The 27,124-nt window shown below is 40.9% G+C and overlaps 2 protein-coding genes and 1 non-coding gene across 5 annotated transcripts; all 3 read right to left on the reverse strand.

Annotated features, from left to right (window-relative positions):
• Positions 1-27,124, reverse strand: METTL7A (methyltransferase like 7A). Of its 3 annotated transcripts, none has more exons than XM_032645597.1 (3): positions 26,258-27,124; positions 13,397-13,555; positions 1-143 (listed from the first exon to the last, which is right to left on the reverse strand). In XM_032645597.1, the coding sequence occupies exons 1-3, from the start codon at positions 26,753-26,755 to the stop codon at positions 33-35; spliced, it is 768 nt and encodes a 255-aa protein (XP_032501488.1). In that variant the 5' UTR covers positions 26,756-27,124; the 3' UTR covers positions 1-32. The 3 variants fall into 3 exon arrangements, with proteins under 3 accessions (XP_032501488.1, XP_032501491.1, XP_032501490.1); XM_032645600.1 differs by lacking the exon at positions 1-143 and adding an exon at positions 6,166-10,028 and having other exon boundaries at positions 26,258-27,123; XM_032645599.1 differs by lacking the exon at positions 1-143 and having other exon boundaries at positions 13,136-13,555; positions 26,258-27,121.
• On the reverse strand, positions 20,781-22,300 carry LOC116760577 (ubiquitin-like). Its single transcript, XM_032645601.1, has 2 exons — positions 22,013-22,300; positions 20,781-21,863 (listed from the first exon to the last, which is right to left on the reverse strand). The coding sequence occupies exons 1-2, from the start codon at positions 22,298-22,300 to the stop codon at positions 21,717-21,719; spliced, it is 435 nt and encodes a 144-aa protein (XP_032501492.1). The 3' UTR covers positions 20,781-21,716.
• On the reverse strand, positions 21,931-22,003 carry TRNAE-CUC. Its single transcript has one exon. It is a non-coding gene; the product is annotated as a tRNA-Glu (tRNA).

Genomic DNA, 27,124 nt, shown 5'->3' on the forward strand with positions numbered 1-27,124 from the left:
CTAAGTTTTTTTTGTGTTATTTTGTTTTGTTTTTACTGGAAGAAGGTGTAGTGGATTTTAGGGTATTTGAAGACAGGGGAAAGAATTCCTGGAGAGGGGAGAAGTGAAGATGCAGAAGTGGTGTGACTTGGCAGAAGAAAAACCTGAAAGAGATGAACCAAGAGACAAGGATGGTGATCCAGCAATTCCATTCCTGGGTCTTTATCCTAAGAAAACAAAAACACTAATTTGAAAACATACATGCACCCTGTAATCATTGCAGCATTATTTACAAGAGCTAGGAAACAGAAGCAACCTAAATGCCCATCAATAGATGAATGGATAAAAGATGAATGGATAAAGAAGATGTAGTGTATATATATGTGATGGAATATTACTCAGCCATAAAAAAGAATAAAATTCTGCCATTTACAACAGCATGGATGGACCTAGAGGGTATTCTGCTAAGTGAAATAAGGTAGACAGAAAAAGACAAATACTGTATGATTTCACATATATGTGGAATCTAAAAAACAAAACAAATGAACAAACATAAGAAAACAGAAACAGAGTCACAGATACAGAGACCAATCAGGTGGCCAGAGGGGAGAGGGGCAGGGGGATGAGTGAAAAAGGTGAGGGAAATTAAGAGGTACAAACTTCCAGTTACAAAATAAGTGAGTCACAGGGATGAAATATATAGTGTGGGAAATATAGTCAATAATAATAGAATTTCTTTGTGTGGTGACAGATGGTAACTGGACTTAACATATGATCATTTTATAATATATAGAAATATCAAATCACTATGTTGTACACCAGGAACTAACATAGTATTGTAGATAAATTATACTTCAAAAACAGACTCGTAGAAAAAGAAATCAGATTTGTGGTTACCAGAGGCAGGGGCTGGGAGGAGGGGGAATTGGATGAAGGCAGTCAAAAGGTAGAAACTTCCAGTTATATGATAAACAAGTGCCAGGGATGTAATGTACAACATGATTAAAATAATGCTGCCCTATATTATGCATGAAAGCTCTTAAGAGAAGCAAGTCCTAGGGCTTCCCTGGTGGCACAGTGGTTAAGAATCCTCCTCCCAGTGCAGGGGACACGGGTTCGAGCCCTGATCTGGGAAGATCCCACATGCCACGGAACAACTAAGCCCATGTGCCACAACTACTGAGCCTGCACTCTAGAGCCCGCGAGCCACAACTACTAAGCCCGAACACAACAACTACTGAAGCCCGCGCGCCTAGAGCCCATGCTCTGTAACAAGAGAAGCTACCGCAATGAGAAGCCCGTGCACCACAACAAAGAGTAGCCCCTGCTCGCCACAACTAGAGAAAGCCCGCACACAGCAATGAAGACCCAACACAGCCCAAAATAAATAATAATAAATAGGGCTTCCCTGGTGGCGCAGTGGTTGAGAGTCTGCCTAGCAATACAGGGAACACGGGTTCGTGCCTTGGTCCGGGAAGATCCCACATGCCGCGGAGCGGCTGGGCCCGTGAGCCATGGCCGCTGAGCCTGTGCATCCGGAGCCTGTGCTCTGCAACGGGAGAGGCCACAGCAGTGAGAGGCCCACGTACCGCAAAATAAATAAATAAATAAATAAATAAAATAAAATAAATATTTAAAAAATTGTATAAAAAAAGAGAGTAAATCCTGAGAGTTCTCATCATAGGAAAAAAGATGTTTTCTATTTCTTTAATTTTGCATCTATGAGATATTGGATATTCACTAAACTTATTGTGGTAGTCATTTCATGATATATATAAGTCAAATTATTATGCTGTACCCCTTAAATTTATACATTGCTGTGTGTCAGTTATATCTCAATAAAACTGGAAGGGAAAAAAAAAGAGCCCAGGGCTGGCCTTGCAGAGCCTGGGAGGAGACCTCATCCTCAGGTCAGTAGAGGGCATCTGTGAGGTTCTTAAATTTCTGATCTCACTCAGTGACTTTTTTTTCTTTTCCTTTTGTGAAATGAGTTGTGAAGTTGTCTGATGAGAGGAGCAGTGTGGAAATGAGTGTGGTGAAGGTTTGTCCTTTGTGTCAGCTGAGGGTAAACTATAACATTCCTGAGCAGCACTGAAAGTCTAACTCAGAGTTTGTAGTTTCTCCTGAGAGCAGCAATAGAGGAAGCAAATGGCTGGGATCAATTGTTCATTTAACAAAGATTAATTGAGTGCTGCAGCTAGAAAGATGAGTTAAGACAAGTGCTCTGTCCTCAAGAAGCTTAGAGTCAAGTTGGGGAGATGGATGAGTAAAGCAGCCTCACATGAGAACACATTGAGATGGTGGGAGGAAAAGGCATGGGACCCAAAATCAAACTGGAGAGTTAAGAAAGTTCTTTTTGGAGAAAGTGACTTATGGGATGTTTTAGAGAACTGGTAAATTTTAGATGAAGGTAAAATTCATCTAAATTCATGAGGTAGGGGTGTTCTGGGCAGAGGGTACAGCTTGTAGAAAGGCACAGAGGCAAACAGCCAGGCGGCTCAATGTGTAGAATTGGGTGGGAGTGGCTTGTAGAGGATGGAGCTATAGGGCTAGTAGGGCCAGATCATGAGAGCCTTGACTTTCATTTATTTATTTAAAATTTTTTTTATTGGAGTATAGTTGATTTACAATGTTGTGTTAGTTTCAGGTGTACAGCAAAGTGAATCAGGTATACATACATACATATATATAATATATATACCCATTCTTTTTCAGATTCTTTTCTCATATAGGTTATTACAGAATATTGAGTAGAGTTACCTGTGATATACAGTAGGTCCTTGTTAGTTATTTTTTTTAAAGATTTATTTTAAAAAATTTATTTATTTATTTTGGCTGTGCCGGGTCTTAGTTGTGGCACGTGGGATCTTCGTTGCAACATGCGGGACCTTATAGTTGTGGCATGCAAACTCTTAGTTGCAGCATGCATGTGGGATCTAGTTCCCTGACCAGGGATCAAACCTGGGCCCCCTGCATTGGGAGCCCAGAGTCTTACCCACTGGACCACCAGGAAAGTCCCAGTTATCTATTTTATATATCGTAGTGTGTATATGTTAATCCCATTCTCCTAATTTATCACTTCCTCCCACATTTCCCCTTTGGTAACCATATGTTTGATTTTGAGATCTGTGAGTCTGTTTCTGTTTTGTAAATAAGTTCATTTGTATCATTTTCTTAAGATTCCACATATAAGTGGTATCATATGTTATCTTTCTGTATCTGACTTACTTCACTCAGTATGGTAATCTCTGTGTCCATCCATGTTGCTGCAAATAGCATTATTTCATTCTTTTTCATGGCTGGCTAATATTCCATTGTATATATGTACCACATCTTCTTGATACATTCATCTGTCGATGGACATTTAGGTTGCTTCCATGTCTTGGCTATTGTAAATAGTGCTGCAGTGAGCATTGGGGTGTGTGTGTCTTTTCGAATTATGGTTTTCTCTGGATATATGCCCAGGAGTGGGATTGCTGGATCATATGGTAGCTCTATATTTAGTTTTTTAAGGAACCTCCGTACTGTTCTCCATAATGGTTGTACCAATTTACATTCCCACCAACAGTGTAGGAGGGTTCCCTTTTCTCCAAACCCTCTTCTGCATTAACTGTTTGTAGATTTTTTGATGATGGCCATTCTGACCGGTGTGAGGTGATACCTCATTGTAGTTTTGATTTTCATTTCTCTAATAATTAGTGATGTTGAGCAGCTTTTTAAAAAAATTAATTAGGTTACACCAGGTCTTAGTTGAGGCAGGTGGGCTCCTTAGTTGTGGCTCGCGGACTCCTTAGTTTCGGGATGTTGAGCATCTTTTCATGTGCTTTTCGGCCATTTGTCTGTCTTCTTTGGAGAAATGTCTATTTAGATCTTCTGCCATTTTTTGATTGGATTGTTTGTCTTTTTGATATTGAGCTGCATAAGCTGTTTTTGTATTTTGTTGATTAATCTCTTGTCAGTCACTTCGTATGCAAATATTTTTTCCCATTCTGTGGGTGGTCTTTTCATTTTCGTTTTGTTTATGGTTTCCTTTGCTGTGTAAAAGCATCTGTTTATTTTTGTTTTTATTTTCATTACTCTAGGAGGTGGATCAAAAAAGATCTGGCTGCGATTTATGTCAGAGAGTGTTCTGCCTATGTTTTCCTCTAAGAGTGTTATAGTATCGGCCTTACATATAGGTCTTTAACCCATTTTGAATTTATTTTTGTGTGTGATGTTAGAGAATGTTCTAATTTCATTCTTTTACATGTAGCTGTCCAGTTTTCCCAGCACCACTTATTGAAGAGATTGTCTTTTCTCCGTTGTATCTTTTTGCCTCCTTTGTCACAGATTAGTTGACCACAGGTGCATGGGTTTATCTCTGAACTTTCTATCCTGCTCTTTTGATCTATACTTCTGTTTTTGTGCCAGTACAGTACCTGTACTCAGAAAGCTATAAGATGCTGTTGGAAGAAATCAAAGGTGACACAAACAGATGGAAAGATATACCACGTTCTTAGATTGGAAGAATCAGTATTGTCAAAATGACTATATTACCCAAGGCAATCTATAGATTCAGTGCAATCCCTATCAAATTACCAATGGCGTTTTTCACAGAACTAGAACAAAAAATTTGTAAATTTGTATGGAAACACAAAAGACCCCAAATAGCCAAAGCAATTTTGAGAAAGAAAAACAGAGCTGGGGGAATCAGACTCCCTGACTTCAGACTACACTACAGAGCCTTGCATTTTAAGCGAAGGATTTTGAACTTTAACCTGAAAGCCATGAGAAGCCATCAAAGGATTTCAGGCAGGAAGTGATTTTTTATTTAGCTTCTAGAGGCATCATGGAGGACAGATTGAAGGGGGTGGGGCTGAGGTCACTTCATTGAAGTAAGGAGTGATGTGTACAGAAGCAATGGAGGGAGAAAGGAAGGGTTGGTGTCTTACTGGTTGTGATAGGTAAGAGAGAGAGAAAGCTAGGATGATGTCTTGGTTCCCAGCTTGAGTGACAGTGACAAAAAGGGATTTTGCTATTCACTGAGATAAAAAAAAAATACAGAATAAGGAGCAGATTGGCGTAAAGGAGAGCCATGGTCAGATATTGGCAGATTTTTATGGCAGTAGGAACTGGAGGCATGATTGGAGAGTGGTGATGAATTGGTTTACAATGCAGTCCAGCCTGGTTAGAGAAGGGACTCAGTGTTGGTTGGTAGCCCAAGATAGATGAGACTCATTCGAGGTCTCCAAGTTGAAGAACAGATGTAGTGGGAGAGGTGAAAGGCTGGAAGGCTGCGTTTCAAGAAAGAGACTTAAGAGTTTAAAATTTTCTGCGTGGTGCTTTGGAGGCAATGACAATATGCTTAGACAGGTGTTTGGCATGTCTGTTTCCCTCTAGAAGTGGTGTGTTTATTTGTAGGAGCATTTTTTCCCCAGGAGTGGATCTGTATCTTTCATCAGACTCTCAAGGAATCTCTTAGGACCCCATAAAAATTAAGAATTGGGGGGCTTCCCTGGTGGCACAGTGGTTGAGAGTCCGCCTGCCGATGCAGGGGACGCGGGTTCGTGCCCCGGTCCGGGAAGATCCCACATGCCGCGGAGCGGCTGGGCCCGTGAGCCGTGGCCGCTGAGCCTGTGCGTCCGGAGCCTGTGCTCCGCAGCGGGAGAGGCCATGGCGGTGAGAGGCTCGCGTACCGCAAAAAAAAAAAAAAAAAAAAAAAAAAAAAAAAAAAAAAAAAAAGAATTGGGATTAGTTAGCACCATCTTAAGCTAATTCTCACATTTCAGACATACCTGTCACGCAGGTGCTGTGTGAGCGGGAGGCAAATATTTCTTTATAAAATTTTACTCAGAAGGGCCCTACACAACATGAAGGGAAGAAAATAAAAGCCCGGTGGAAAAATGTAGGCTGACAGGTTAACAGTTTATTAATATTGTCCATTTTCTCCAGTGTTTCCTCCCACTTTTATTAATAATATTTGGGCAGATGAGATTGTATGCATTGGCAAGCAGTTGGGTATATGGCATCATTTATATTTATAAATAAATGTGTATTTATCTTACTGTTTCAGCCTTTGCTTTTTTTTTTTTTTTGGCCGTGCTGCATGGCCTGTGGGTGGAATCTTAGTTCCCCGACCAGGGATCAAACCCATGCCCCCTGTAGTGGAAGCGTGGAGTCTTAACCATTGGACTGCCAGGGAAGTCCAGCCTTTGATTTTTTTTAAAAAAAAGTTTTTAGATTTCTTTGTTCCTAAGCTTTGGTGGACAATAAAATGGAAAAAAAGCTCTTCCTCTGGGATCAGAGTTAATAATCTGTTCCTATAACCTAAGAGGTGACATAGAATTTGAACGGAGTGCTACTTCTTTTATAGTCTTAATACTACCTGCTTAGCTTGACAGGTAAGATGGGAGCCAAGATTAGAGGTACTTAGAAAATCTCGTCTGTATCCGTAACATTCCCTGTAGAAGTTATTTGCAGTAGCTGAAGCAAGTGCATCTCATCTCATTGCAGGTGCCAATTTTTTATTGTCAGGTACAAAAATGAGAGCTTTGCCAAGTTATTTTTTTATGGAAGTTTTCTTTTTAAAAATGCTGAATCTTCAGAAAACATTATAGTGTGTAATAATCCGGTCGATTGGAATTCCAGGATGACATTTATAGAAGTAAAATATCTTTTCTGATAGGAAAATATACTTTATTCCTCTTGCAAATGCTTAAGGAGGCAGGGCCTTGACCAGAGTGAGGGGCCTTGTGGAGCAGTTTCAGTGCTTTTACTAACCATGTTACATCTCATTTCATCCTCACAAAAGTCCTAGGAGATGTGGGTACTGTTGTCCTCTTATATTAAGTGAATAAAATATTAGTAAGATGCAATGATGAGATTTGGATTTTCACATATTCTGACTTGACACCCCATGCTTTTTCCACTGGACCACAAAGCTGGGGAAAGCGTTGAGGTGTCAGTTGACAGATGGCCCTAAATTCAAAGTTGAGCAGTTTAAATTCAGTCTTATGCTGAGTGAGAATGGTCACATTAAAGTATTGTGGAAATTATGAGCTCATGCTCAGGAAGGGGTGATGAAGGCATGGAGGCATGGAGACCAGTTTAAAGCATTTTCTGGTATGAGAGATTATGACTTGGGTGAGATATTGGTGCGTGCCTAGGAAGCCACTTCTTTGTACCCCAGGAAAGTTGTTTGCTGAGCTCCTATTTTTCCATGGGGTGTACTGGGTGAAGGAGAGCAAAGAAGGTTAAGTCGGTTATAAAAGGAGTGTTTTTCTGCTACTGTATCCAGATGTAGTATCTCCTCCTCACCTTAGAGCTACTTCCCTGTCATACCCTTGAATCAGGCGACACCTGGCAAGTTCTGACATAAATGGTTTATCACTTCAGCCATCCCCACTCAATTTATACATACGGTCATTCAGGCATTAGTTCTCATGCTAAGATGGTGGCTGTGGAAGTGCAGTAGAAGGGACCAGTTGAGAGGTACGTAGAAGAGGCAGGACCTGACAGTGAATCCATTGGCAAATACTTTCTGAGCACCTGCTGTGTAGTACACACTATATTTGGCATGTAGAAGGAAGGAAGAAGAGATTGGTGGATATTAGTGAGTGCTAAGTGATTTCTCAAAGAAGAAGCTTCTTGAAACAGCCAGAGGATGCTTTCTAGAAGCATCACTTTACCTGGTCCTTGGGAAATAATCATAGATATTGAGGAAGTTGGAAAGTGTTGCTTACTTAGGGAAGCAGAGAGTAAATTCTTTTTTGATGGGTTAAATCTGAAGTATCAAAGGCATGGAAAGTGTGAGGTTTAGAAATCTTCTTCATGTAGGTGGTGGTTCACAGCCTAAGAGTATAAGAAACTCTTAAGGGACTGTTTACAGACTGAATGAGTCTTAGGGGATCATTCAAGAGGAATGGTGGAGGAAGAAGGAAACAGTTACAGAGACGAGGATTCAGAAGACCTTGAGAAGCAGGGCAGCACCGTGAGGAGCTCTGGGCTTTGGAGTCAGGTGAGCTACGTGGGAAAACCAGGGTGGCCACTCACTATGTGGCCTTGGGCAAGTAACGGAACATCCACTGGTCTGGTCGGCTTTCTCCTTTGTCAGGTGCAGATAATTATACCTGCCTGGTAAAGTTACGAGTACTATGTAAAATAACTGTGTAAACTTCCTAGTATAAAGATGGCATGTAATAAATGGAAATTTTTATTATTAGCTGTTAGACTCATGGAAAAAAAGGATCATTCCAAGGAGAAAGTTGACATCAGGGTCAGATACATTTTAAAGATTGAGAAGGATGCAGCCTGGGTTGCACTATGGGATGTGAGAGATTTTCACCTTTAAGAATGGTGAATTCTGAATGGTGATTTTCCTTGTTCCCATGTAATTCTCTGCAGGTTTCCAAATAGTTTCCTTTAGAAACAAATAATGCCTTACTTGACTGCATATTACTATTTTTTCTTAACTGAACTAGAAATTGGGAACGTTGGCCACTCTATGTTCATTTCCTGTGTCCTTAGTTAACATAACTTCTGCCCCCAATTCTCTGGTGATTCCATGGTTCAGGGAATTCTGGTTTTTCTTTAATATAGCCTGAATGCTTTTGGTTTTAAATTTTGAGGTATTTAAAGTGAAGCTTATTGAATAGTTTTATTTTTTGCTTTTGTTGACATTAGTCTGCTATGATTCATTACACCCTCAGTTGCCTCAACAGATAAATAAGAATTGAATTTCAGTTATGTTAAGCTCTGTGTTTTCTAAAGCAATACCAAAGAGAAAGGCTTCCGTTAGGGTCAGGAGTACAAAAGGAACTCTTATGTAATGTTTGCCTCACTTTCTATTCAAGTGTGAAATAGGTAGGAATTCAGGAGAAGCAATTGGAATATCAGAACAGTTAGGAACAGAATATAATAAGTATATATTATATAAATATAATAAAATTTAACTGTTTTTGTTGTTGTCGTTGTTAGGTCGTTGTTAGCCATTAAAATAAGTGTTGAGCTCATGGACCCAGGGCCTTAACAAAATTAGGAACAAGCTGATGGAATAGTAGCCATCCCCAAATCTGCCCTTCAGGCTCTGGTGCCCAGCCCTGCCTACTTCCTTTCACTTCCTTGAACATACTGTGTTTCTTCTTTTTATTTGTCTGTGGCACAAGCCGTTCCATTAGGCTGAAATACTCTCTATTCATCCTCTGGAATTCAGTTCACACGTCACTTCCTCAGGGAAGCCTCTGACCCTCACCCCAGGAGGGTCAGATTCCATTCTCCTGTACCCTGCACTTCTCCCTCTTAGAGAGCACTGACCACGACTGTATGCTCCACCAGGGCAGGGAACAAGTCTAGCTTATTCAGGGCTCTAAGCCAGTCACTAAGAGCAGAGTACACAATAGGCACTCAGTAAATATTTGTCAAATGAAGTTCAGCATTTATGAAGCACCAAGTACCTCACTTCGTTAACTCCTCACAGTAAACCTTTTAGGTATTCTTATCCCCATTAACAGATGAGGAAAGTGACACTAGAAAAGTAACATGCCCCAGGTCACATAGTCAACGAATGGCACAGCCAGAACTTGACCCACGTCACTTTGACGCCAAAGCCAGTGTCCTTTTTTCTTTTACTTCTCTCATTGCGTGCTGTTATCCCACTGAAAATCCAGTGTTCTAAGCGTGGCACTACTTGATGTACCACAGAAAAGCCGGCAGAGGGCCTGATCAGAATGTAGCTTTGTACTTACAATGCACATTCGTAGTGTGCCTGCGTGCTTTCCCCAGTCACAGGCTCTGCTTTCATTTGGAGGATACACAACTCTCCATGTCTCAGTCCACATGGTCTGGGTGAGCTCAGCCCTAGGGTAGAAGCACTGTGCCATCAGCATGACCCATCCCATTGAAATATGATGACTGATTCAGGGGTGGGCTTGTGACCTAATATTGTCAATAAGAGCCAATCGAGACTCAATCTAGAACTTTGGTTGGAGTCTTTGCAAAAGTGGACTTGATCTTTCCAACTGGCCATGGGCCCTGGAAGCATGAAGATTGGCATTACTTCAGAGACTCACCACCTGAAACAGAGAGGAGGGCAGATGTGACCCTAGACACTCTCTGGCTCCTGATAACATTATCTGAGCCTTGCTCAAGCTGTGCCTGAGGTTTTCTGCCCGACTACTTTTCACTGATTTGAGTCAGTGGAGTCCTTTTCCTGCATAAGCCTTTTTGGATTGGAAGTTCTGTCACCTGCAGTCAAGGGAATCTAACGAACACAGGGCCTAAAAGACACTGGACGTGTTTTGACTCTTTTCTGTTTCCATTTTGCACAGGCTTAGGTCACTTCCTTAGGCTCTTTGAATGATCATAAATGTGGTTTTCTGGGCCTGGGGAAGAAAGCAGTGAGAAGGTAGTACGGCAGCGATGCTTGTCAAAACAGGTGTTGTGGCTTTAGGAATCGTGGCCCTAGGACTTGCTCAGTAACTTGTGGAATGTAAGAAATTTCACTTATTTATTTTTCTGCACCTATAAAGAGTGAGGATAATATTTGCTACACTGGGGCTTCCCTGGTGGTCCAGTGGCTAAGACTCCACGCTCCCAATGCAGGGGGCCCAGGCTCGATCCCTGGTCAGGGAACTAGATCCTGCATGCCGCAACTAAGATCCCATGTGCCAAAACTAAGACCCGGTGCAGCCAAATAAATAAATATTAAAAAAAAAATTTTGCTACCCTGTTCAAACAAGAGGGAGTCGATAAGAATGTGCCTGGTACTTTGTACTTTGGTATGACTCACCTTCCAATGTGGCAGTAACACTTCACCATGTCAACCTGTGGCTTTTCCTATTCCTCAGTGCCTAGACTGACCTAACCAGTAGTGAGGTGGGTAAATAAGGAGGCTCCTACTTTTGGAAGACCATAGAGGGAGGATATTCATGTTCCATAGCTCAGGAGGCCATAGATGCATGTCCTAACCTCACCGAAACATTAACTGTTTGCACGCTCAAGAGAGAATAGTAAGCTTTCTTTCTGCTCTATGGATTTCACAAATGCTGCGGAGCAGCTAAGCCCATGCGCCACAACTACTGAGCCCTCGCGCGGCAACTACTGACGTCCACGCACCTAGAGCCTATGCTCCACAACAAGAGAAGCCACCACAATGAGAAGCCTGTGCAATGAAGAGTAGCCCCCGCTCGCCGCAACTAGAGAAAGCCCACACGCAGCAACGAAGACCCAACGCAGCCAAATAATAAATAAATAAATAAATAAAATTTGCTAGCTGTATTTAGAGTTACCTGGCTGTAGAAGGAAAAATCTGTATGTTCAAATAGCTTAATTTTCCACAGTGAAGGAAAGCCCTCCCAGAGACACTAAGAAAAATGAAACCAAGCCAGCAAAGATATAAACCATTAATTTTATTTCCGTTCCTAAAATGTATGTGAATTTATTGATTTGATAAAGTAGTCTCTTTGCAAAATCATCTCAGAAAATATTCTAAATTTATTAAAATGCATGCAAACTATTGCTGAAAATTCTAAGTTCTCTTATTGACCAACTTGTTTTCAAAGCACTTGTGATGATTTTCCAAGGTTTCCATGGTTACAGGGAACAAAGAAAGCATCTTGAGACCAGAGTGGAAATTTGATCAGAATAATCCGAACAGTATTTATCTACCTCTTTACAGACTCACAGCTTGCCTATTTTGAGGCGGCTCTTACAAAGCATATCTAATTATTCAAGGTTTCTCTAATTACAGTGGGCCTTTTCTTTGCCTGCAATTTACTACATTCAGCAAAGTATACGTTAGATAATAAGGAAAATGAACCCAAGAACTCTAACTGCTTCATATAGTTTTATGGATATACTGAAGTGTCAAGTGCAAACTTCATCTTAAGAATTGAAGACTGGAATGCAGGGAAACAAACTCTGGTGGAATACCAGAATAAAAAACATAACAAAGCTGGGCAGAACTAGGTGTGGCATCCTGGTACATTAATTTTGAAAGCCAAAGCCAGCCCAGTGATACTAAGGAAAACAAATAGATTCAGATTTCTTTTTTTGCGGTACGCGGGCCTCTCACTGTTGCGGCCTCTCCCGTTGCGGAGCACAGGCTCTGGACGCGCAGACTCAGTGGCCACGGCTCACGGGCTCAGCCGCTCCGCGGCATGTGGGATCTTCCCGGACCGGGGCACGAACCCACGTCCCCTGCATCAGCAGGCGGACTCTCAACCATTGCGCCACCAGGGAGGCCCCGATTCAGATTTCTTTAAAAAAAAAAATCTGTGCTGTTTAGGTTTGGAGTTTTCAACTAGTTAGTATTTCTTTATTTAGTTTGTGAATTATTAAGATTTTTTTGGAACTTCCGTGCTGGTGCAGTGGTTAAGAATCCGCCTGACGATGCAGGGGACACGGATTCGAGCCCTGGTCCAGGAAGATCCCACATGCTGCGGAGCAACTAAGCCTGTGCGCCACAACTACTGAGCCTGTGCTCTAGAGCCTGTGAGCCACAACTACTGAAGCCTGTGCACCTAGAGCTTGTGCTCCGCAACAAGAGAAGGCACCACAATGAGAAGCCCGTGTGCCGCAACTAGAGAAAACCCACGCACAGCAACGAAGACCCAACACAGCCAAAGATAAATAAATAAATGAATTAATTTAAAAAAAGAGATCTTTTCACATCTCCCTCTTCAAAGTCTTCTTTTGAGTGATTTAACTGCTAATTAGCATCAATCTCTCAAAGAGAAGGTAAAATTAAAATCTGTTGGGTAATAATTTAAATAAGAAAAAATCTGAAGTTACTGAATAAAGTAAGGTTTGAGGATAATGGTGGACTTCAATTATGAAAGCCCATTGTTTCCTTTAAGGGAGAGTTCAAAGCTGTTTTGTTTTTGATTCTTTGGGAGACAATAGAAAATAGCTAAATAGGTTATAACATAAACTTTTAGTGATGAAATTCAAATTTACCTAAAAAAGGGGGTTCCCTTCTCCCAATTAGTTTTGTGTGTGTGTGTGTGTGTGTGTGTGGCTGTGTTGCATCTTCATTGCTGTGTGCAGGACCTCTCTAGCTGTGGTGAGCAGGGGCTACTTCTTTGCTGTGGAGCATGGGCTCTAGGTACACGGGCCTCAGCAGTTGTATCTCGTGGCCTCAGTAGTTGTGGCTCGTGGGCTCCAGAGCACAGGCTCAACAGCCGTGGCACACGGGCTTCGTTGCCCCATGGCATGCGGGATCCTCTGGACCAGGGATCTAACCTGTGTTCTGCACATTGGCAGGCAGACTCTCAACCACTGCACCATGAGGGAAGTCCCCCAATTAGTATTTTAAGTGTAAAACCCAAACCTTAAATTATTCGAGCCCTTCAGGTCTCAACTCCTATTTCACAGCATATCCATAGATGTGAGGGCGCAGGAGCTTGCAGGACAGGGGGGCCTGTAAGTGCTGCAGCTTCACCTTGGAGAAGCGGGCCCACTCCAGGACCTTCCAGCTCTCTCTGGTCAGGTTGCATCCATCAAACAGAAGGTACCAGACAGGATTCAGGACCTGTTGCCAGAAGTAATTCCAGGTTGAAGGCTTAGCTGCTACATGCTCCATGAAATAAAAAGCTCCTCCCTGAGAAAGAAAAGAAAAAAAAAAAAAAAACACATCAAGGATTTTAGTTTGGGGGGAAAAAATTATAAGATGATTTTAAAAAATTAATTTATTTATGGCTGCACTGGGTCTTCGTTGCTGTGCGCGGGCTTCCTCTAGTTGCAGTGAGCGGGGGCTACTCTTCATTGCGGTGCACAGGCTTCTCATTGCGGTGGCTTCCCTTGTTGTGGAGCATGGGCTCTAGGCGCATGGGCGTCAATAGTTGTGGCTCACGGGCTTTAGAGCACAGGCTCAGTAATGGTGGCGCATGGGCTTACTTGCTCCGCGGCATGTGGGATCTTCCCGGAATAGGGCTCAAACCCGTGTCACCTGCATTGGCTGGTGGATTCTTAACCACTGGACCACCAGGGAAGTCCTATAAGATGATTAAACGTCAGATTTCAGTGGCCCCAAAGGCCAACTTCATGAGAAGACATGGAGAAATTCAAACTTACTACGATACTATTCTGGTAAATAGTGTCGTCTTCTGTCAGATTTTATACAGAGTTGCCTATCTATACTTTCTGTTCATAAAGGTAATACATAATAATAGTTAGAATTTAAAGCAGTTACTGCATGCAAGATCCTGCCTGTAAGGCCTATCACATGTTAACTCAATCCTCACAATACACTTATTTGGTAAGTATTATTATTATCATTCCTGTGTTCTACAGATGAGGAAACAGAGTCACATAGAAAATAAACAACTTGCCCAAGGTCATACAGCTTACAAATGTCAGAATCAGGTTTTTACCTTGGGTGGTCTGGCTCCAGAGGCTGGCAATACTGTCTCACCAATATTATTTTAGAAAATTCAGAAAATACAGAAATGTTTAAAAAGAAAAACAGTCAATCATCTTTCATCACCTCGAGACAACTGCTGTTAAGATTTTGTGGAAGATGGTGGAGTAGAAGGACATGCACTCATTCGTTCTCGTGAGAGCACTGGAATCCCAACTAACAGTCATCGACAGGAAGACACTGGAACGCACCAAAAAAGATACCCCACATCCAAAGACAATGGAGAAGCTGCAGTGAGATGGTAGGAGGGGCGCAATCAGAATAAAATCAAATCCCATAACTGCTGGGTGGGTGACTCACAAACTGGAGAACACTTATACCACAGAAGTCCACCCACTGGAGTGAAGGTTCTGAGCCCCACGTCAGGCTTCCCAGCCTGGGGTGTCTGGCAATGGGAGGAGGAATTTCCAGAGAATCAGACTTTGAAGGCTAGTGGGATTTGATTGCAGAACTTCGACAGGACTGGGGGAAACAGATTCCACTCTTGGAGGGCACACACAAAGTAGTATGCACATCAGGACCCAGGGGGAAGGAGCAGTGACCCCATAGGAGACTGAACCAGACCTACCTGCTAGTGTTGGAGGGTCTCCTGCAGAGGTGGATGGTGGCTGTGGCTCACCACTGGGACAAGGACACTGACAGCAGAAATTCTGGGAAGTACTTACTTGGCATGCGCCCCCCCCCCCCCCACTCCCGCAGTCTGCCATTAGCCCCAGCAAAGAGCCTGTAGCCTCCAGTGCTGGGTTGCCTCGGGCCAAACAACCAACAGGGAGGGAACTCAGCCCCACCCATCAGCAGACAAGTGGATTAAAGTTTTACTGAGCTCTGCCAACCAGAGCAACACCCAGCTCTACCCACCACCAGTCCCTCCCATCAGGAACCTTGCACAAGCCTCTGAGATAGCCTTATCCACCAGAGGGCAGACAGCAGAAGCAAGAAGAACTACAGTCCTGCAGCCTGTGGAACAGAAACCACATTCAAAGAAAGATAGACAAGATGAAAAGGCAGAGAGCTATGTCCCAGATAAAGGAACAAGATAAAACCCCAGAAAAACAACTAAGTGAATTGGAGATAGGCATCCTTCCAGAAAAAGAATTCAGAATAATGATAGTGAAGATGATCCAGGACCTTGGAGAAAGGATGGAGGCAAAGATGGAGAAGATGCAAGAAATTTTTAACAAAGACCTAGAAGAATTAAAGAACAAACACCTAGAAGAATTAAAGAACAAACAAACAGAGATGAACAATACAATAACTGAAATGAAAAATACCCCAGAGGAATCAATAGCAGAATAACTGAGGGAGAAGAACGGATAAGTGACATGGAAGACAGAATGGTGGAATTCACTGCCACAGAACAGATTAAAGAAAAAAGAATGCAAAGAAATGAAGACAGCCTAAGAGACCTCTGGGACAGTATTAAATGCACCAATATTCGCATTACAGGGGTCCCAGAAGGAGAAGAGAGAGAGAAAGGACCCAAGAAAATATTTGAAGAGATTATAGTCGAAAACTTCCCTAACATGGGAAAAGAAATAGCAACCCAAGTCCAGGAAGTGCAGAGAGTCCCAGGCAGGATAAACCCAAGGGAAACACGCCAAGACACATAGTAATCAAATTGACAAGAATTAAGGACAAAGAAAAATTATTAAAAGCAACAAGGGAAAAACAACAAATAACATACAATGGAACTGCCGTAAGGTTAATGGCTGATTTCTCAAAAACTCTACAAGCCAGAAGGGAGTGGCATGATATACTTAAAGTGAAGAAAGGGAAGAACCTACAACCAAGATTACTCCACCCAGCAAGGATCTCATTCAGATTCAACGGAGAAATCAAAAGCTTTACAGACAAGCAAAAGCTAAGAGAGTTCAGCACCACCAAACCAGCTCTACAACAAATGCTAGAGGAACTTTTCTACATGGGAACTTTTCTACATGGGAAACACAAGAGAAGAAAAGGACCTGCAAAAACAAACCCAAAATAATTAAGAAAATCGTAATAGGAACATACATATCAATAATTACCTTAAATGTGAATGGATTAAATGCTCCAACCAAAAGACACAGGCTTGCTGAATGGATACAAAAACAAGACCCATATATATGCTGTCTACAAGAGACCCACTTCAGGACACATACAGACTGAAAGTGAGGGGATGGAAAAATATATTCCATGTAAAAGGAAATCAAAAGAAAGCTGGAGTAGCAATACTCGTATCAGATAAAATAGACTTTAAGATAAAGACTGTTACAAGAGATAAGGAAGGACACTACATAATGATCAAGGGATGAATCCAAGAAGAAGATACAACAATTATAAATATATATGCACCCAACATAAGAGCACCTCAATACATAAGGCAAATGCTAACAGCTATAAAAGAAGAAATCAACAGGGAAACACAATAATAGTGGGGGCCTTTAACACCTCATTTACACCAATGGACAGATCATCCAGACAGAAAATTAGCAAGGAAGCACAAGCTTTAATTGACAATAGGCCAGATAGATCTAATTGATATTTATAGGACATTCCATCCAAAAACAGCAGATTACACTTTCTTCTCAAGTGCACACGGAACATTCTCCAGGATAGATCACATCTTGGGTCACAAATCAAGCCTTGGTAAATTAAAGAAAACTGAAATCATATCAAGCGTCTTTTCCAACCACAACACTATGAGATTAGAAATAAATTACAGGGAAAAAATGTAAAAAACACAAACACATGGAGACTAAACAGTACATTACTAAATAACCAAGAGATCACTGAAGAAATCAAAGAGGAAACCAAAAAATACCTAGAGAAAAATGACAACGAAAACACAATGATCCCAAACCTATGGGATGCAGCAAAAGCAGTTCTAAGAGGGAAGTTTATGGCAATACAATCCTACCTCAAGAAACAAGAAAAATCTCAAATAGTCTAACTTTACACCTAAAGGAACTAGAGAAAGAAGAACAAACAGGGCTTCCCTGGTGGCGCAGTGGTTGAGAGTCTGCCTGCTGATGCAGGGGACACGGGTTTGTGTCCCGGTCCGGGAGGATCCCACATGCCGCGGAGCAGCTGGGCCCATGAGCCATGGCTGCTGAGCCTGCGTGTCCGCAGCCTGTGCTCCGTAACGGGAGAGGCCCACATACCGCAAAAAAAAAAAAAAAAAAAGAAGAACAAACAAAACCCAAAGTTAGTAGAAGGAAACAAATCATAAAGATCAGAGAAGAAATAAAGGAAATAGAAACAAAGAAAACAATAGCAAAGACCAATACAACTAAAAGCTTGTTCTTTGAGAAGATAAACAAAATTGATAAACCTTTAGCCAGACTCATCAAGAAAAAGAGGGAGAGGACTCAAATCAATAAAATTAGAAATGAAAAAGGAGAAGTTACAATGGACACTGCAGAAATACAAAGCATCCTAAGAGAATACCACAAGCAACTCTATGCCAATAAAATGGACAACCTGGAAGAAATGGACAAATTCTTACAAAGGTATAACCCTCCAAGAATGAACCAGGAAGAAATAGAATGTACGAACAGACCAATCACAAGTAATGAAATTGAAACTGTGATTAAAAATCTTCCAGCAAACAAAAGTCCAGGACTAGATGGCTTCACAGGTGAATTCTATCAAATATTTAGAGAAGAGCTAACACCCATCCTTCTCAAACTCTTCCAAAAAGTTGTAGAGGAACACTCCCAGACTCATTCTACGAGCCCACCATCACCCTGATACCAAAACCAGACAAAGATACTACAAAAAGAGAAAATTACAGACCAGTATCACTGATGAATATAGATGCAAAAATCCTCAACAAAATACTAGCAAAGAGAATCCAACAACACATTAAAAGGATCATACACCATGATCAAGTGGGATTTATCCCAGGGATGCAAGGATTCTTCAATATATGCAAATCAATAAATGTGACACACCACATTAACAAATTGAAGAATAAAAACCATATGATCATGTAAATAGATGCAGAAAAAGCTTTTGACAAAATTCAACACCGATTTATGATAGAAACTCTCCAGAAAGTGGGCATAGAGGGAACCTACCTCAACATAATAGAGGTCATATACCCACAGCAAACATCATTCTCAATGGTGAAAAACTGCAAGCATTTCCTCTAAGATCAGGAACAAGACAAGCATGTCCACTCTTGCCACTGTTATTCAACATAGTGGCAAGGAACTCCTAGCCATGGCAATCAGAGAAGAAAAAAATACAAATTTGAAAAGAAGTAAAACTGTCACTGTTTGCAGATGACATGATGCTATTCATAGAGAATCCTAAAGATGCCACCAGAAAACTACTAGAGCAAATCAATGCATTTGGAAATGTTGCAGGATACAAAATTAATGCACAGAAATCTCTTGAATTCCTATACACTAACAACAAAAAAATCAGAAAGATTAAGGAAACAATCCCATTTACCATTGCAACAAAAAGAATAAAATACATAGGAATAAACCTACCTAAGGAGGTAAAAAACCTGCACTCAGAAGACTGTAAGACACTGATGAAAGAAATGAAAGATGACACAAACAGATGGAGAGATATACCATGTTCTTGGCTTGGAAGAATCAATATTTTGAAAATGACTATACTACCCAAAGCAATATACAGATTCAATGCAATGCCTATCAAATTACCAATGGCACTTTACAGAGCTAGAACAAAAAATCTTAAAATTTGTATGGAGACACAAAAGACCTTGAATAGCCAAAGCAATCTTGAGGGAAAAAAACGGAGCTGGAGGAATCAGACTCCCTGACTTCAGACTATACTACAAAGCTGCAGTAATCGAGACAATATGGTACTGGCACAAAAACAGAAACATAGATCAATGGACAGGATAGAAAGCTCAGAGAGAAACCCATGCACCTATGGTCAACTAATCTATGACAAAGGAGGCAAGAATATACAATGGAGAAAAAACAGTCTCTTCAGTAAGTGGTGCTTGGAAGACTGGGCAGCCACATGTAAAATAATTAAATTAGAACACTCCCTAACACCATACACAAAAATAAACTCAAAATGGATTAAAGCCCTAAATGTAAGACCGGACACTATAAAACTCTTAGAGGAAAACGTAGGAAGAACACTCTTTGACATAAATCACAGCAAGATCTTTTTTGACCCACCTCCTAGAGTAATGGAAATAAAAACAAAAATAAACAAATGGGACCTAATGAAACTTAAAAGCTTTTGCACAGCAGAGGAAACTATAAACAAGACAAAAAGACAACCCTCAGAATGGGAGAAAATATTTGCAAATGAATCAACAGACAAAGGATTAATCTCCAAAATATATAAACAGCACATGCAGCTCAATATTAAAAAAACAAATAACCCAATCCAAAAATGGGCAGAAGACCTAAATAGACATTTCTCCAAAGATGACATACAGATGGGCAAGAAGCACATGAAAAGCTGCTCAACATCACTAATTATTAGAGAAATGCAAATCAAAACTACAATGAGGTATCATCTCATGCTGGTTAGAATGGGCATCATCAGAAAATCTACAAACAAAAAATGCTGGAGAGGGTGTGGAGAAAAGGGAACCCTCTTGCACTGTTGGCGGGAATGTAAATTGATACAGCCACTATGGAGAACAGTATGGAGGGTCCTTAAAAAGCTAAAAATAGAATTACCATATGACCCAGCAGTTCCACTACTGGGCATATACCCAGAGAAAACCATAATTCAAAAAGACACATGCACCCCAATGTTCATTGCAGTACTGTTTACAATAGCCAGGTCATGGAAGCAACCTAAATGCCCATCGACAGATGAATGGATAAAGAAGATGTGGTTCATATATACAATGGAATATTACCCAGCCATAGAAAGGAATGAAATTGGGTCATTTGTGGAGACGTGGATGGAGCTAGAGACTGTCATACAGAGTGAAATAAGTCAGAAAGAGAAAAACAAATATTGTATATTAACGCATATATGTGGAATCTAGAAAAGTGATACAGATGAATCGGTTTGCAAGGCAGAAATAGAGACACAGATGTAGAGAACAAACATATGGACATCAAGGGGGGAAAGTGGGAGTGGGGGTGGTAGGATGAACTGGGAGATTGGGATTGACATATATACACTAGTATGTATACAATAGATAACTAATAAGAACCTGCTGTGTAAAAAAAAAAATCAAAAAAACAAAATAAACAAAATAAAATTTTGTGTATACGTTTATATGAATATTTTTTTCTAAAACTAGGATTGGAATATACATTCTGTTTTATAATCTGTTTTATTTTATTTATGTATTTGAGTATTATTCTAAAAGATGGTTTAAAAAAACCTTTATGCAATATTTCACACCACTGAAGTTACCATCTCTTATTTAATCATTCTCATTTAGGCTATTTCCAATTTTACCTTGCTATAAATACTGTTACAGTGAACATCCTTATCCATAAATCTTTGTGACCATCTATAATTATTTCCAAATAAATAACTTGCTAAAAAGTGGAATTGCTGAATCAAAAGTCTGTGCCTTTTTAAAGCTTTTGGTACAGGTTGTCAAATTGCCCTTTGGAAAAGTTGTAGCAGTTTGCATTCATACTAGCAATAGATGTGAATGCCCATTTCCAATAAACTCTCATCAGTACTTTTTTCTCCTATATCTTTGTCAATTTGATGTGTAATATGGTAGTTTTGATAACATGCATAGCTTTAATATTCGTAATCGTAACATCTTTTACTAAACCTTATTGATTATTTGGATTTCTTGATTTGTCCATTAATATCCATTATCAGTTTTCTTCTTTTTTCTTTTATTTATTTATTTGGTTGTGCTGGGTCTTAGTTGTGGCAGGTGGGCTCCTTAGTTGTGGCTCGCTGGCTCCTTAACTGTGACATGCTCACTCTTAGTTGCGGCATGCATGTGGGATCTAGTTCCCTGACCAGGGATCGAACCTGTGCCCCCTGCGTTGCGAGTCTTAACCACTGTGCCACAGGGCAAGTCTCCACTATCGGTTTTCTAATAGGCCATTGGTTTTTTTCTTACTGATTAGTAAGGGCTTTTAGTATAATTAGACTACATATACTACAGATGTTTTCCCTTGTTTGTTGTTTGCCTTTTAATTACAGTTTTTAAAATTTCCCCTTCTTTTATTTAAAAAAAAAAATCTTTAAATTCATCTGAGTATTGTTCCTAGGCTCTGCTTTGCAAACCTGTGGGTGTCTGAATCCATACCTAGTACTGCCTGGGACTAAATAACCATGTCTTATACTTTTTTTTTTTTTAGTTCATTAGTTCATGTCTTTTATTAACCAGTATACAATAACCTGTCTTCTGGTTTGTTGAAACAATAGGTCAGACAACATTTGTCACAATAGTGTTTGTCCAAGTGGCTGGCCATAAAAACTCCACACCACATTTATCTGAAGGGCACTCCCGATGAAGGTGACTGCTTTTGCCATTCTGATCCGCCTTACAGTATTTCAGGACAGCCAGCTTAACCTTTCCGTCTCTCTCTCTCTCTCTCTCTCTTTTTTTTCTTTTGGCCGTGTGGCTTGTGGGATCTTAGTTTCCCAACCAGGGATCGAACCTGGGCCCTTCGCAGTGAGAGTGCAGAGTCCTAACCACTGGACCACCAGGGAATTCCCAACCCTCTTTCTCTTATGCTTGTTCTTCTTGGGAGTGGTGTAAGACTTCTTCCTTTTCTTAGTACCAGCACGAAGTCTCAACAGAAGATGAAGAGTAGACTCCTTTTGAATGTTGTAGTCAGACAAAGTACGTCCATCTTCCAGTTGCTTGCCAGCAAAGGTCAGTCTTCGCTGGTCAGAAGGAATGACTTCCTTATCTTGGATCTTGGCCTTTACATTTTCTATTGTATCCGAGGGTTCGACCTCGGGTGTGATGGTCTTCCCTGTCCGGATCTTCACAAAAATCTGCATCCTGGTGGCGGCACCACCACAGATGGTGGATCCAAAAAGCCTATGTCTTATACTTTTGTACCAGGATGTAAACAATAGGATTTATTTTATTAAAATACTGAATCATCTAAAAGTGTTACTAAATTCATGGTTATATTTTGTCATTAGGTATTTTATTTGGTCAGTGGATGCTGTGTGTAAATTACTGTCATATAGGAGTTAGTAACTGCTGCTTTCATCTAGGACGGTCCTATACATATAGGTCAAGTCTGGACACAGTAGAGGCTACACATTATTAAGGAGTCTTCAGAAGTTTTCTACTTATCTACCTTTGGGGTGAAGGGGGAAACGGACCAATGATTACCTCCCAGACCCAGGGTGACTGTCCCACTCCTTAGGCTCTTCTAGCCTCCCTAGTGTTGGCTATCCCAGGCAGAATTTAGAGATGGAGTTCCTCCAAATCTATGGGTAAGTGTAAGACCTGTGTTCAGGAATGGAAAACTTGAAATTTCCTGATTGAAATATTTTTTTTCCATAGAAGAGGACAGGAGAGAAGAGGTGATCCAGGCCTGGGGAGGTTGCTGATGCCCTCTGGGTTACACAGGTTAAGCTAGAGATGCCTGTTACCCATTCAGGTGACTGTCGAGTAGACAGCTGGGTATGAAGATCTGGGGTTAGAAGAGAGATCTGAGCTTGATACTTAGATTTGGAAGCCATTTGTGTATGCACGGTAATTGAAAACATTGGGGGTACATGAGATTGCACAGGGGGTGTATATAAGTGAAATGAGAGCTAAAAAAGAAACTCCAGCGTTTAGGGGATGGGCAGAGGAAGAAAAGCCAGCAAAAGTGGTAGAAATGTTGAAGTCAGATAAAAAGCCGCAGTGACAAGCACTGTGGTACAGTTATAAGAATATTTGCATTAAAGTCTGACATAGTGGCTGTGTAACTTGAGGCAAGTTTCTTAACTCCTCTGGGTCTGTTTCCCCAATCCAACATGAAGGCAATACCTACTTTAAAGGACTGTTTCCTACATGAGAATGTAGGAAAGCTCTTGGTTCTGTTCAGCAGAGAATGGGTGCTTCGGAGGAGCTAAGGAAGACTACCAAGAATATGATCCCCTAAGGGCACTCTCAGGGCTTAAACCAGAGATGACCATTATTTGCTTTGCAGAGGTGTTGTGAGATTAGTAACACTGTAAGCAAAACCTCTAACTGTGCCCAGTCTTAGGACACAAGAACCCAGGATTTGAGTATCAGAATCAGACTTTTTTCAGTTACTACTTTGACGTTGGCCTATCCTTGAGCCAAAGACAGAATTACAGTTGGCCCTCAGTATCCACAAGTTCTGCATCCTTGGATTCAACCAAATGCAGATCAAAAATGTTTGGAAAAAATCCAGAAAGTTCCAAAAAAGCAAAACTTGAATTTGCCACATGCTGGCACCTGTTTACATAGCATTTACATTGTATTAGGTATTATAAGTAATCTAGAGATGATTTAAGGTATATGGGAGGATGTGCATAAGTTATATGCAGGTACTGCACCATTTTATATAAGGGACTTAAGCTTCTGTAGATTTTGGTATCTGTGGAGGGGACAGGGAGGGACCCTGAGGAAATTGAGGGACGACTGTATGTTAATTGCCTCTAAACACTATCTTCAAGTCCTTTTCTTCCTGAGGAACTTCCTCTGTTAGAAAATAAAACTGGGGATTACAGAACATCCATTTCCTCTAGTATAGTAAATTCAAATGTTAAGATACCCATACTTGAGACTCCCCTGGTGGCACAGAGGTTAAGAATCCGCCTGACAATGCAGGGGACATGGGTTCGAGTTCTGGTCTGGGAAGATCCCACATGCCGCGGAGCAACTAAGCCCGAGTGCCACAACTACTGAGCCTGTGCTCTAGAGCCTGTGAGCCACAACTGCTGAGCCCGCATGCCACAACTACCAAAGCCCACGCGCCTAGAGTCTGTGCTCCGCAACAAGAGGAGCCACCCCAATGAGAAGCCTTCATGCTGCAACTAGAGAAAGCCTGTGCACAGCAACAAAGACCCAACGCAGCCAAAAATTAATAATAAATAAATAAATTAAAAAAGATATCCATACTTTATGTTCACCTATGTTTAGAATAAAACTATTTTAAACTAGTTTTTAAACAAACAATAAAGGTAATATGTGAAAATTACATATAGGTATAAAGAATTTCAAACTATACAGAGAGGTATAATATGAAAAGTAATTCCTTCCCCTCATCCAATTCCCTTCCCAAGAGGTAACCACTGTTAATAGTTTCTTGTGTATCATTCCCATTAACATAAATACTTATATAGGTATATTCTCCCCCCCCCACACAAATGGACTTATACTGTATATAATATTCTATGCTTTCATTGCTTTTTAATTTAACACTGTCTCTTGAGGAGATAGTTTTTTCATATCAACATAGGTAACTCTTCCTTGTTCTTTTAACAGCTGCACAGAAATCCTTTATACGATGCGACAATTTACTTAACAGCCTCCTACCTCCTATTGCTGGATGTTTAGGTTATTTCCAATTTGTGGTATTACAAATACTGTAATGAATATTTTTGCATATGAATGAGTTTTTGCACATTTGTGCAGTATAGCTATAGGATAAATTCCTGTTGGATGAAGGAGGAAGTGTCCTTGAAAATTTGATATTATCAAATTGCCCTCCAAAGAGGGCACTTCCTCCAATTGGGGTAATCCAGTCCCCCAAACTCACCCCAACACCATATTGAACTTAAAAATCTCTGACAGTGTAGTAGGTGAAAATAGTATCTTGCTTTAATTTCTTCTTAATTGAAGTATAGTTGATTTATAATATTATATTAGTTTCAGGTGTATAACATAGTGATTCAGAATTTTTATAGATTATACTTCATTTAAAGTTATTACAAAATAATGGCTATATTTCCCTGTGCTGTAGAATATATCCTTGTTGCTTATTTATTTTATACATAGTAGTTTGTATCTCTTAATCCCACACCACTACCTTGCCCCTCCCCACTTCCCTCTCCCCTCTGGTAACCACTAGTTCTCTATATCTGTGAGTCTGTTTCTGTTTGTTATATACATTCGTTTGTTATATTTTTCAGATTCCACGTATAAGTGATATCTTGCTTTAATTTGTTCTTTTATTGCAAGACAACATTTATATCATATATTGGCTATTTTTATTTATATTTCTGTTCCTGTGCTTTGCTTACTTTTCTCTTTTTTAAAAAACTGATTTAAGAATTCTATTGATCTTGATATGTAATGTCTTTTATTTTTTTTATTAAAAAATTTTTTTAAATTAATTTATTTATTCAGTCTTGGCTGCCCTGGGTCTTTGTAGCTGCACGCAGGCTTTCTCTAGTTGCTGCGAGTGGGGGCTACGCTTCGTTGCAGTGCAAGGGATTCTCATTGCAGTGGCTTCTCTTGTTGCAGAGCATGGGCTCTAGGTGCACGGGCTTCCGTAGTTGTGGCATGTGGGCTCAATAGTTGCAGCTTGCGGGCTCTAGAGCGCAGGCTCAGTAGTTGTGGCACACGGGCTTAGTTGCTCTGTGGCATGTGGGATCTTCCTGGACCAGGGATCGAACCCGTGTCCTGCTTTGGCAGGCAGATTCTTAACCACTGGACCACCAGGGAAGTCCTGTAATGTCTTTTAATATGAAGTTAACGCATTATCTATCATCCTTGGCAAATATTTTTTACAAACTTTTTTGTACTTTAAGTTTTTTTATACTCCTTTTTTTTCTCTGCAGGAGTTCTAAAATTTTACATATTCATGTATGATCAATCTTTTCCTATATAGCTTCTTTTCCACTCTAAGATTTTTTTAAAAATTCAGCAGTGTCTTCTCTAGTAGTTGTACTTTTTATGTTAGGGTGTTTGATCTACCTGAAATTGATAGGGCTGCCCTTGGTGATAGTGGTTACTACTAACCAGCCCTCACACCCTGTACTCACCGGCCTCAGCACTCTGCACACTTCCTGGAGGATCCGCTCCTGGTTCTTCACGGAGCACAGGACCAGTGTGCAGACCACCACATCCATGGAGTCGTTGGCCACCTGGTGCAGGTCCTCCCCGGCAGCCACCAGGAAGTGCTCAAACTGCAGGTGTCGGTTCTCAGCAATGCTCTTGATCAAGAACTTCTCAAAGTTGGGGTTGGGATCAATACAGGTCACCCGGCATCCAGGAGGGTAGAACTTGAAGTTGGGCCCTGTGCCACAGCCCAGCTCCAGCAGGGAGAGCTTCCCGGAGGGGCCTGCGAACTCCTGTAGATTGCTGAAGAGCTCCTGCTTCTTGCTTGCCATCTGTTTGTTGTACGTCACAGTAAACCTTGCCAAGAAGTAGGGGAGCGATTTTTTGCATATCCAGTTCCACAGGCCCAGGAAGTCCAGCAGGTACATGGGAAATGCCAGGATGCAGACGGCCAGCCGGAGGATAAAAATGGTCAGCGCCATCACTCAGAAGAGAAGAAAACAGATCAGCAGTTAGAGGCCTGACTCCTTTAGTTGCAGGAAGTAGGTTTCTGGCCACATTCCAGAGCCAATCAGCTGCAGAGGAAAGAGCTTGTTGTGCTGGAAAGACGCAGCTGAAGTAAAATCTCGGGCAAGAGGCCCATTTCACCCAGTTAATAGATGTTTGCCAAAAGTTGTCTCATAGCTTACTTTTCATGAAGTAAAATGAGAAGGTTCTCAGCTTTTCCTTAGAAGGAAGGCTGATTACAACCCATTATTACAAATCTATTCCTGTTGGAGACTACTGCATGTTTCCTGCTGAAGTTTTAAATGCACAGCATACTTACAGCCTGTCTGGTTCTCCAGTGACCT

Source organism: Phocoena sinus, chromosome 10, assembly GCF_008692025.1.
Source record: "Phocoena sinus isolate mPhoSin1 chromosome 10, mPhoSin1.pri, whole genome shotgun sequence".
Lineage (NCBI taxonomy): Eukaryota > Metazoa > Chordata > Mammalia > Artiodactyla > Phocoenidae > Phocoena > Phocoena sinus.